The sequence below is a fragment of the Salmo trutta genome, chromosome 17 (assembly GCF_901001165.1).
Source record: "Salmo trutta chromosome 17, fSalTru1.1, whole genome shotgun sequence".
Classification (NCBI taxonomy): Eukaryota; Metazoa; Chordata; class Actinopteri; order Salmoniformes; family Salmonidae; genus Salmo; species Salmo trutta.
Window position 1 is genome coordinate 19,767,558 of NC_042973.1, and position 11,895 is coordinate 19,779,452.

The 11,895-nt window shown below is 43.1% G+C and overlaps 1 protein-coding gene across 2 annotated transcripts in view; it reads left to right on the top strand.

The window, feature by feature from the left end:
* Positions 1-10,244, top strand: part of LOC115151821 (potassium/sodium hyperpolarization-activated cyclic nucleotide-gated channel 2) — an 84,276-nt gene extending 74,032 nt beyond the window's left edge. For both annotated transcript variants that reach the window (XM_029696076.1, XM_029696077.1), the window contains exon 8: positions 7,973-10,244. In XM_029696076.1, coding sequence (XP_029551936.1) covers positions 7,973-8,964 — 992 coding nt within the window. In that variant the 3' untranslated portion in view covers positions 8,965-10,244. The remainder of the gene's footprint in view (positions 1-7,972) is intronic.
* Positions 10,245-11,895: the final 1,651 nt, after the last annotated feature.

An 11,895-nucleotide genomic window follows, 5' to 3' on the forward strand; every position in this document is an offset into this window, starting at 1 on the left:
TCCACCACATGGCATAGTTGAGGCATTTTGTGTCATTCTTAGAATCAGCAGAACAAAACGAACATATCTATCAATGAAACCTATTGTAACTATGCAACTAATAATTTATCTTTGATTTCACTAGTTTTTTTATGTCATATTAACATGTCATATTTATAGCTATCTAAAGGATATGACTTTCATAAGCTATGATTATTATCTATGACTGAGTGTGCCATACTCCCCTGGGTTTACACTAAATGTGCTCTCAGGATGAGTGATGTTCATTTGTAAAAGTGATTTCTCAGCACAGTGTCTAAACAGCTGTCTATGCTCTCGTGTGTGGGAAGGAGGGAGCTGTTTTCCCTCAGTTGCTGCTCTTACCGCCAGTGTTGCTATGCTGTCAGTCACTCAGCTATCATCGGAAAGCACCTGGTTAGTGAATTCCATGCCCTGAGTGTAAACATATCATATATTTTTGCTAAACGGAGCAGGCAAGATCCCTCTCTCACCCAGGTCAATGTGATGATGACGTTATCCCTCGTTCACGTAACTTCACTTCATATGTTTACAAAAGGGGCCCTGCATCTCCCACCTGCCAGCGGTTGCCATGGCAGCTGGATTCCACATCACGTACGAGCTGTTCGTTTCACTCATTTGGAGGAGATTAAGGTGTCTTTGGTCGTTGACAACAGGCTAACAGCTAACCTGAACAGAGCATAGGGGAACATAGGACGAGGAATATTCTGTTTAATTTGCCTGCTGTTTCCTGACAGCAGAAGTATCTTGCATCAAAAGCTCAGTATTTCATGTGGCCTGACTAACAAGTATACAGTAATGTGTACTACAATGCTCTGGCTCCTTTAGATGTCTATGGAAGAGACAGCCCAGCAAACTGGGAACATTCCAGAACATTAGCTAAGATACCCATTACTTTCTAGTTAGGGTTTTATCTAACATTAGTATGATAACATCCCAAAACCATTCAAATGATAACATACTTTTTTTTCCTTTGAATGTTCACATAACATTCACAAACATGTTGTGCACAACATCTTAAACAACCACAACAGAACATTCCCCAAAAGTTCTCATTAGGTTTCCATGTAATGTAATAACCCAATTTACCAGAAAAAAACGGTCTGTGAAAGTTCCCAGAACATTCGTTAGGTTGCGGCAAATGTTAGCATGGTTAATTGTTAACATTGTTAACATTGTTAATTGCGGCAAATGTTAAAATAAAATTGTCCAGTCGTGCTGATGATTATACCATTTTTGTATTAAACATTCGCCTGATGTTGCCAGAACATTCCCAGAACACATGTGGGGCGTCACAAAAGATATGTTCTAAAACAGAAGAAACTGTCCAGTTGTGCAGATAATTATATAATGTAATGTGCCATTAAATTTGTAGAGAAACATAATGGAGATGTTTTCCAATCTGCTTAAGTTTTAAGGAGCTACAAACTTGTGTGCTGAGAATGTTGTGGCAAAACTTACATTTTCTGAGGACCTCCAAGACCAGGTAAAATGTATATTGCATGAACATCAATGGAATATTATGTTAAACGTGAAACAAATATGCTATTTTAACCTCGTCAAATTGACTATTTTGGAAATTGTGGAACATTGTGAGAATTGTTAGATTTTTATTTTATCCTTATTTTACCAGGTAAGTTGACTGAGAACATATTCTCATTTTTATTTTATTTGTAATTTTTTAAATGTATTTTTATTTCACCTTTATTTAACCAGGTAGGTTGCAACTAGTTTGCAACTGCGACCTTGCCAAGATAAAGCAAAGCAGTTCGACACATACAACAACACAGAGTTACACATGGAATAAACAAACATATAATCAATAATACAGTAGAAAAATCTATATACAGCATGTGCAAATGAGGTAGAATAAGAGAGGTAAGGCAATAAATAGGCCATGGTGGCAAAGTAATTACAATATAGCAATTAAACACTGGAATGGTAGAATGTGCAGAAGATGAATGCGCAAGTAGAGATACTGGGGTGCAAAGGAGCAAGATAAATAAATAAATACAGTATGGGGATGAGGTAGATTGGATGGGCTATTTACAGATGAGCTATGTACAGGTGCAGTGATCTGTGAGCTGCTCTGACAGCTGGTGCTTAAAGCTAGTGAGGGAGGTAAGAGTCTCCAGCTTTAGTGATTTTTGCAGTTTGTTCCAGTCATTGGCAGCAGAGAACTGGAAGGAGAGGCGGCCAAAGGAAGAATTGGCGGCCAAAGGAAGAAGTGAAATATACCTGCTGGAGCTCGTGTTACGGGTGGGTGCTGCTATGGTGACCAGTGAGCTGAGATAAGGCGGGGCTTTACCTAGCAGAGACTTGTAGATGACCTGGTGCCAGTGGGTTTGGATTTGGGTGTAGGAGAAGTGGGGGAGGTTTGAGCGAGTTGCTGTGAGGGGTGGAGGGCTGTTGATCGGGGTAGGGTTAGCCAGGTGGAAAGCATGGCCAGCCCGTAGAAAAATGCTTATTGAAATACTCAATTATAGTGGATTTATCAGAGGTGACAGTGTTTCCTAGCCTAAGTGCAGTGGGCAGCTGGGAGGAGGTGCTCTTATTCTCCATGGACTTTACAGTGTCCCAGAACTTTTTTTGAGTTTGTGCTACAGGATGCAAATTTCTGCTTGAAAAAGCTAGCCTTAGCTTTCCTAACTGCCTGTGTAAATTTGTTCCTAACTTCCCTGAAAAGTTGCATATCACGGGGTCTGTTCGATGCTAATGCAGAACGCCACAGGATGTTTTTGTGCTGGTCAAGGGCAGTCAGGTCTGGAGAAAACCAAGGGCTATATCTGTTCCTGGTTCTAAATGTTTTGAATGGGGCATGCTTATTTAAGATTGTGAGGAAGGCACTTTTAAAGAATAACCAGGCATCCTCTACTGAAGGGATGAAGTCAGTATCCTTCCAGGATACCCCGACCAGGTCGATTAGAAAGGCCTGCTTGCTAAAGTGTTTTAGGGAGCGTTTGACAGTGATGAGGGGTGGTCGTTTGACCGCAGACCCATTACGGATGCAGGCAATGAGGCAGTGATCGCTGAGATCTTGGTTGAAAACAGCAGAGGTGTATTTGGACGGCAAGTTGGTTAGGATGATATCTATGAGGGTGCCCGTGTTTACGGATTTGGGTTGTACCTGGTGGGTTCATTGATGATTTGTGTGAGATTGAGGGCATCAAGCTTAGATTGTAGGATGGCCAAGGTGTTTAGCATGTCACAGTTTAGGTCACCTAGCAGCACGAGCTCTGAAGATAGATGGGGGGCAATCAATTCACATATGGTGTCCAGGGCACAGCTGGGGGCAGAGGGTGGTCTATAGCAAGCGGCAACGGTGAGAGACTTGTTTCTGGAAAGATGGATTTTTAAAAGTAGAAGTTTGAATTGTTTGGGTACAGACTTGGATAGTAATTCAGAACTCTGCAGGCTGTCTCTGCAGTAGATTGCAACACCGCCCCCTTTGGCAGTTCTATCTTGTTGGAAAATGTTATAGTTAGGGATGGAAATTTCAGGGTTTTTGGTGGACTTCCTAAGCCAGGATTCTGACACGGCCAGAACATCCGGGTTGCAGAGTGTGCTAAAGCAGTGAATAAAACAAACTTAGGGAGGACATTCTAATGTTAACATGCATGAAACCAAGGCTTTTACGGTTACAGAAGTCAACAAATGAGAGCACCTGGGGAGTAGGAGTGGAGCTAGGCACTGCAGGGCCTGGATTAACCTCTACATCACCAGAGGAACAGAGGAGGAGTAGGATGAGGGTACGGCTAAAGAATATCAGGACTGGTCGTCTAGTGCGCTCAGAGCGGAGAGTAAAAGGAGCAGGTTTCTGGGCATGAGAGAATAGATTCAAGGCATAATGTACAGACAGACGTATGGTAGGATGTGAGTACATTGGAGGTAAACCTAGGCATTGAGTAAAGATGAGAGAGGTTTTGTCTCTAGAGATGTTTAAACCAGGTGATGTCACCGCATATGTGGGAGGTGGAACTAAATGGTAGGTTGAGGCATATTTACAGCAACGACCTGGGGAATAGTTACAGGGGAGAGGAGGGGGATGAATTAGCCAATTTGAATGTTCTGTGCAACCTACAGTACCAGTCATTCCAGAGTTTTTCTTTATTTTGACTATTTTCTACATTGTAGAATAATAGTGAAGACATCAAAACTATGAAATAACACATATGGAATCATGTAGTAACCAAAAAAACTGTTAACCTCTCTAGGGTCGGCGGGACGAAATCGTCCCACCTACTCAACAGCCAGTTGAATCCCGTGGCGCGTTATTCAAATACCTTAGAAATGCTATTACTTCAATTTCTCAAACATATGACTATTTTACACCATTTTAAAGACAAGACTCTCGTTAATCTAACCACACTGTCCGATTTCAAAAAGGCTTGACAACGAAAGCAAAACATTAGATTATGTCAGCAGAGTACCCAGCCAGAAATAATCAGACACCCATTTTTCAAGCTAGCATATAATGTCACATAAACCCAGAAGACAGCTAAATGCAGCACTAACCTTTGATGATCTTCATCAGATGACAACCCTAGGACATTATGTTATACAATACATGCATGTTTTGTTCAATCAAGTTCATATTTATATCAAAACCAGCTTTTTACATTAGCATGTGACGTTCAGAACTAGCATACTCACCGCAAACTTCCGGTGAATTTACTAAATTACTCACGATAAACGTTCACAAAAACATAACAATTATTTTAAGAATTATAGATACAGAACTCCTTTATGCAATCGCTATGTCCGATTTTAAAATAGCTTTTCGGCAAAAGCACATTTTGCAATATTCTGAGTAGATAGCCCGGCCATCACGGCTAGCTATTTTGACACCCACCAAGTTTGGCCCTCACCAAACTCCGATTTACTATTAGAAAAATTCAGCGTTTTGCCGCCTTCTGAGAGCCTTTGGGAGCCGTAGGAAGTGTCACATTACAGCAAAGATCCTCAGTTTTCAATAAAGAGAGTCTAGAATCCCAAGAAATGGTCAGAGAGGGCACTTCCTGTAAGGAATCTTCTCAGGTTTTTGCCTGCCATATGAGTTCTGTTATACTCGCAGACACCATTCAAACAGTTTTAGAAACTTTAGGGTGTTTTCTATCCAAAGCCAAAAATTATATGCATATTCCAATTTCTGGGCAGTAGTAATAACCAGATTAAAGAAACGGCAATGTTGAGGACCGTAGACGCAGTGGTCGGCCAAGGAAACTTACTGCAGCAGATGAAAGACACATCATGCTTACTTCCCTTCGCAATCGGAAGATGTCCAGCAGTGCCATCAGCTCAGAATTGGCAGAAAACAGTGTGACACTGGTACACCCATCAACTGTCCGGAGAAGTCTGGTCAGAAGTGGCCTTTATGGAAGACTTGCGGCCAAAAAGTCATATCTCCGATGTGGAAACAAGGCCAAGGGACTCAACTGTGCATGAAAACCCAGGAACTGGGGTGGAGAAGAATGGCAGCAGGTGCTCTGGACTGATGAGTCAAAACCTGAAATATTTGGCTGTAGCAGAAGGCAGTTTGTTTGCCGAAGGGCTGGAGAGTGGTACACGAATGAGTGTCTGCAGACAACAGTGAAGCATGGTGGAGGTTCCTTGCAAGTTTGGGGCTGCATTTCTGCAAATGGAGTTGGGGATTTGGTCAGAATTAATGGTCTCCTCAATGCTGAGAAATACAGGCAGATACTTATCCATCATGCAATACCATCAGGGAGGCATCTGATTGGCCCCAAATTTGTTCTGCAGCATGACATCGACCCCAAACATACAGCGAAAGTCATTAAGAACTATCTTCCGTGTAAAGAAGAACAAGGAGTCCTGGAAGGGATGGTATGGCCCCCACAGAGCCCTGATCAACATCATCGAGTCTGTCTGAGATTACATGAAGAGAGAGAAGCATCTGAGGCTGCCTAAATCCACAGAAGAACTGTGGTTAGTTCTCCAAGACGTTTGGGCTAATCTACCTGCCGAGTTCCTTCAAAAACTGTGTGCAAGTGTACCTAGAAGAATTGATGCTGTTTTGAAGGCAAAGGGTGGTGTAACGGCGTTTGTCGGAAGAAGGGGACCAAAGCGCAGTGTGGTAAGTGCTCATGATTTATTTAACTATGAAACACACGAACAAAACGAAAAGCCAAACAGTTCCGTCAGGTAACGAATACAAAACAACTACCCACAAACACAGGTGGGAAAAAGGCTGCCTAAGTATGATTCCCAATCAGAGACAACGAGAGACAGCTGCCTCTGATTGGAAACCATACTCGGCCAAAACAAAGAAATAGAATGCATAGAATGCCCACCCCACACCCTGACCTAACCAAAAGAGAAAAAACACGGTTCTCTAAGGTCAGGGTGTGACAGGTGGTCACATCAAATATTGATTTGATGTACATTTCTTCTTTTCACTCACTTTGCATTTTGTTAATTGATAAATATAAACGATTAACATGTCTATTTTTGAAAGCATTCTTACTTGACAGCATTTTTTCACACCTGCCTAAAACTTTTGCACAGTACTGTATATCGTCTGTGATGTCCCCACAATCAAATGAAACATTCTGGAAAACCTTTAAAGATTAAATGGGTTCTAGGAAAGTTTTTGCAACATCAGACAAATGTTTTATTCAAATATTCTATAATCATCAGGTCGACTGGACACTTTTTGTGTTATGAGAACATTTGCCAGACCTAACAAACGTTCTGGGAGCTTTCACTGAACCAATTTTGGCTTACTGGAAGTAGACCGGATTCACTGAACTCTATCCTGACCCTAAAGACTCATCATGCAATTTGCCTTTTTGACTTGACGCATAGGCTATTGTCCAGAGCAGCCGCCCACTCTGCTGTGAACTAGACTAAGTTGTATCATACTAGCTAGTTATGCAGCTTGAATAAGAGAGAGTTAATGTGCCTGTCAGACTCCATTGTGTGTCCCATCTCCTCCCAGTCCCTCAGACTATCTCATGTACCAGTTGGAGCCCAATTCTACTTTATGTTTTTATGTGGGTGTCGCACTATTTGTTTTTAAGAGCCCAATAGAGACGGACAAGTTGGAAATCCCCTGCTGATGGAAAAAACAAAGCGTAAAGATGCAACTCAGAAACATGAGAGGGGAGCGGAAGTAATAATAAGAGGAGTTTTTATGTGTGTTCAATTAGAAATGTTTTGAAAGCTGGGGAGATGAGAGAGATGGATCTGGGATCTCACTGGCTGCCTGTGTAAGCTCCGTGAAGGAAGCAATTTCAGCTGCAAATTGGTTTCTCCCCCTACACCACCACCAACCCAGCCCCACACAGACACCACACACACACACACACACACACACATACACACACACACACACACACACACACACACACACACACACACACACACACAGAGAGAGAGAGAGAAACGCACGCACGCACACACACACACAAACACACACTCATGCCATATGCACGTGTTCCTCCTCCTCACGTCTTCTCTGGGTGACTCTGCAAAAACACTGGCCACCCATCCTCACCGCAAGAGATCTGTGTGTGTGTGTGAGACATAATTTGTGTTTACAATTCAGCTTGGGGACATACACACAACACAAACACACACGAGTAAAAACATCTACAGTGAACTCACTGACACACATACTGATGCTCGAGCGTCTCTTCCCTTGTCAGTGCAAAATTAACGTCTGTGAATTCAATTAAAGACTAACCTCCAGATAGGCAGGCTGAAACAGTGTATAAATACATGTCTGTCCTGCTTCCAGCTGCCCCAGACTCTTTTCTGCTATGCCAGTGACTGCTCTAATACCAACCAATTAGGGGGGAGAATAATATTATTGTAGGGCACTATCAGGAGTAGTCATTGGCTATTGCTTTGTATAATATATTGATTATGCTGATTCTACAGAGGAACAGTGTCTGCTCAATCTCATCTCTCGTCTTCTGTCTCACCTCATCAGGGAAGAAGAACTCGATCCTAATGCACAAGGTTCAGCATGACCTCAATTCGGGCGTCTTCAACAACCGGGAGAACGAGATGATCCAGGAGATTGTGAAATATGACCGTGAGATGGTGCAGCAGGTGGACCTGCATAAGCCCCGTGCCATGTCCATGTCCAACCCACTCACACATGGCGGCATCTTTGCCCCCCCTGGCCCTCCCCAGAGCTCAGCCATCGCCACTCTCCAGCAGGCTGTGGCCATGAGCTTCTGTCCCCCCATGGTAGGTCCTCTGGCAGGGGGTGGGGGCCTGCAGTCCCCCCGGATGGTGCGGAGGTTCAAGGTGATGCAGAGTGTATCCAGCCCTGTGCCAGCCTCCCCTCCCCCCCAGACCCAGCAGACCATGCATCCCCAGCTGCACACCAGTGGTGCATTCGTCACGGCCCTCTCCAGCCCCCCCATCCAGAGCACCTTACCGGCTGGGGGACGGACATTCCAGTACAGACATCCCTCTTCTGGCTCCCAGCTCTCCCTGGTCCAGCAAGTTGTGCCCAGCCCCACACACAGGCCCAACACCCATAACAGCACCCGGTCTCTGCACATGGGCAGTCTGGGTCAGAATGCCAGGGCACTGTCCGCCTCTCAGCCCTCCCTGCCCCAGGGAGGGGCTCATCCCGTGGCTCCCTGCCCATCACAGTCCACCCGTGTCTCCTCCACCTCCATCGGGCCCTCTCAGACCCCCTCGGGCCATGCAGGGGTCAGGAGCGCTATGACTCATAGGATGGTGCTTCCCCACCAGATGTCTGCGGGGGCGTTCCCTCTAGCCTCCCTCCCGGGGACTGTTACATCGCTGGGGATGGGCATGGGGATGGGCATGGGGGTGGGCAAGGGAGTGGGCATAGGGGCAGGCTTGGCACCAGCCCTGCTGGACTCAGGATTACCCAAGAGGGATTCTATAGCCAGCCTCCCTGAGACAGACCGTGCCAGATCGAGGCTCTCTTCCAATTTGTGACCTTTATTCCTGTAGAGCCAGTTCTTTTTGGTTGTGGGAACTCTAAAGGTTTCTTCCTTCTACACTATAATTCTCCCTGTCTCGCGGGGCTAAATCTGACTTAAAGAATGTATGCTGTGTGATTGGTAATGACAGGGAGAGAGAGACAGGAGCTGATGGAAAATGTATGACTAACAATATGAAGTCTGTATACAGAGTTATTGTCATAGGTGGGATGTTTCTACTCCATCCACAGACAGATACCGACCGTACGTAATGGTAGCACCTTCTCCCCACATCTCTTCTCCTTTATTTGCTGTGTTTACTGTAACCATATTCAACATACATAACGTCTGTCACCCACTATCTATATACTCCCAACAATACAAACTGTCTGGGACAAGAAGAAAATCTGGGACCTGCTTCAGATGACAACGATGACGTCCACACTTTGCAGAAGTGTTCTGGGATTTCCTCTTTTGTCTATGGACCGGCTTTAGCACAAGTTCTACTCATGCCACTGTAATATTGTTTCAGAAAACAAGATAATGCTAAATGTTTTTTTTCACACCACATTTTAAATGAATGCATTCAAAGGCTATAAAGGGAATTGTTTGCCATTTGTATTTTATTCCCGTTGGGCTTCTACAAACACAATATGGCCTGGGATTAGTAATATATCACTGAAGAAAAGAAAACTATGATTGTAACATTTGAAGCCATGTCCTTGTCCATAAGTGTGTGTATGGGTATAAGTATGACTATGAGTGTCTTCATAAGGAATTCATATAATATATAACTCATCCCCCCTCTCTCAAATGGTCTTTGCAGAAGATGGTGTAGGTATGTTTAATTTTTTTGCTATGGAATCTACCGTATCATACATGACATTCCATTCTGACTTTGCCTTTTCAAAACACTACAGCTTGGGATCAAGTGATACAGTTTCAATGAGGTCATCCGTCCCCATAGGATGATGCATATGCATGTTGATATGGGTTATGAGTCACATGAATATCAACATACTGTAAATCAACATACTGTATTTCAATAAACCCTGATGGAATTTCATATCAGGTTATTTGCATAGTTAAGTTTAGAATAGGCAGTTCATAGTTTTGCTTTCCTTAAAAGATATCCAAGATAATAGTCTGGCTGAAGTTCTGAATGCACTTTGCAGCGTAATTGACGATGCTAATATCCGGACAGAGCATGTCCAGACAGAGACTGATTCCTCGTGGTTAGATTGCATACATAATTCCATTTAATGAATACATTAAACTTTTCATTGATACATTTCATCTCATCTGTATTGTCCATCCATTATAAGACTTTTTTTAGATTAATAGAAATTCTAAACAAATCTATTTTCCCCCCCCCTTTCCACTCAAAGTCATACAGTAATATAACATATCATTAAGGTAGACTGGGTGTTCAATGTGCATAATGCTTCTGCAATGCTCCCATCTAAATGCTCCCATTCCATTCTAATCTGTAGCAAGGGCAGCGCAGACAGTTTGTAGGGTGCATTGTGATGTGTTTCCTACCGCAAGTGTTGCCACTAAATGTGTTTATCGGCCTGAGCGGCCTCCGCTGATTAGTGTCCAAAAGCATTAGAGGAAGAGGCTTTCCAAGTTCCAATATCCAATTTATCTGCATCTCAATCACCCCCCCCCTTCCCCCGCCAAGAAGATTGGACCCCCCCAGGCCCCATTTATTTTTGACTGTTATTACTTTCCTTCAATTGTGTTTCGTCATGAGTTTTACTGTATCATTCAACTTGAGGGTGATGAAAGACAGTAGTACAAGGTTGTGGGTTTGGAAAGAATTCGTTGCTGGAAATGATGCCCAGTGAAACTTCTTTGGGAACTTTCATGTGCTTTAAGGGGAAGTACAGTGCCTTCAGAAAGTATTCATACTCCTTGACTCATTCAACATTTTGTTGTGTTACAGCCTGAATTCAAAATGGATTGATTTTCTCAGCCATTTACACTCAATACCCCATAATGGCAAAGTGAATAATTTACGTAAGTATTCACACCCCTGAGTCAAAGTCAATACTTTGTAGAAGCCCTTTGTCGTCGATTACAGCTGTGAGTCTTTCTAGGTAAGTCTCTATGAGCTTTCCACACCTGGATTGTGCAACATTTGCCCATTATTATTTTCAAAATTCTTTGAGCTCTGTCAAATTGGTTGTTGTTTATTGCTAGACAACCATTTTCAGGTCTTGCCATAGATTTTCAAGTAGATTTAAGTCAAAACTGTAATTTGGCCTCTCAGGAACATTCACTGTCTTCTTAGTAAGCCCTGTCTTCTTACAGTGTAGATTTGGCCTTGTGTTTTAGGTTATTGTCCTGCTGAAACGTGAATTCCTCTCCCAGTGTCTGGTGGAAAGCAGACTGAACCAGATTTTCCTCTAGGATTTTGCCTGTGCTTAGCTCCATTCCGTTTCTTTTTTATTCTGAAAAACTCCCCAGTCCTTAACGATTACAAGCATACCCATAACATGATGCAACCACCGCTATGTTTGAAAATATGGAGAGTGGTACTCAGTAATGTGCTGCATTGGATTTGCCCCAAACATAACACTTTGTATTCATGACAACAAGTTCATTACTTTGCCACATTTTTTGCAGTATTACTTGAGTGCCTTGTTGCTAACAGGATACATGTTTTGGAAAATGTGTATTCAGTACAGGCTGAATGTGAATTTAGTTGTCACATCCTGACCAGTAAAGGGGTCATTGTAATTGTAGTATGGTCAGGGCGTGGCAGGGGGTGTTTGTTTTGTGTGTTTTGTTTTTTTTTGGTCTAGGGGATTTTGGTTCTAGTTTTCTATTTCTATGTTTCTTTTTCCATGTTTGGCCGAGTATGGTTTCCAATCAGTGGCAAGTGTTTTTCGTTGTCTCTGATTGGAAGCCATACTTAGGCAGCCTGTTTTTTCCTTTGGGT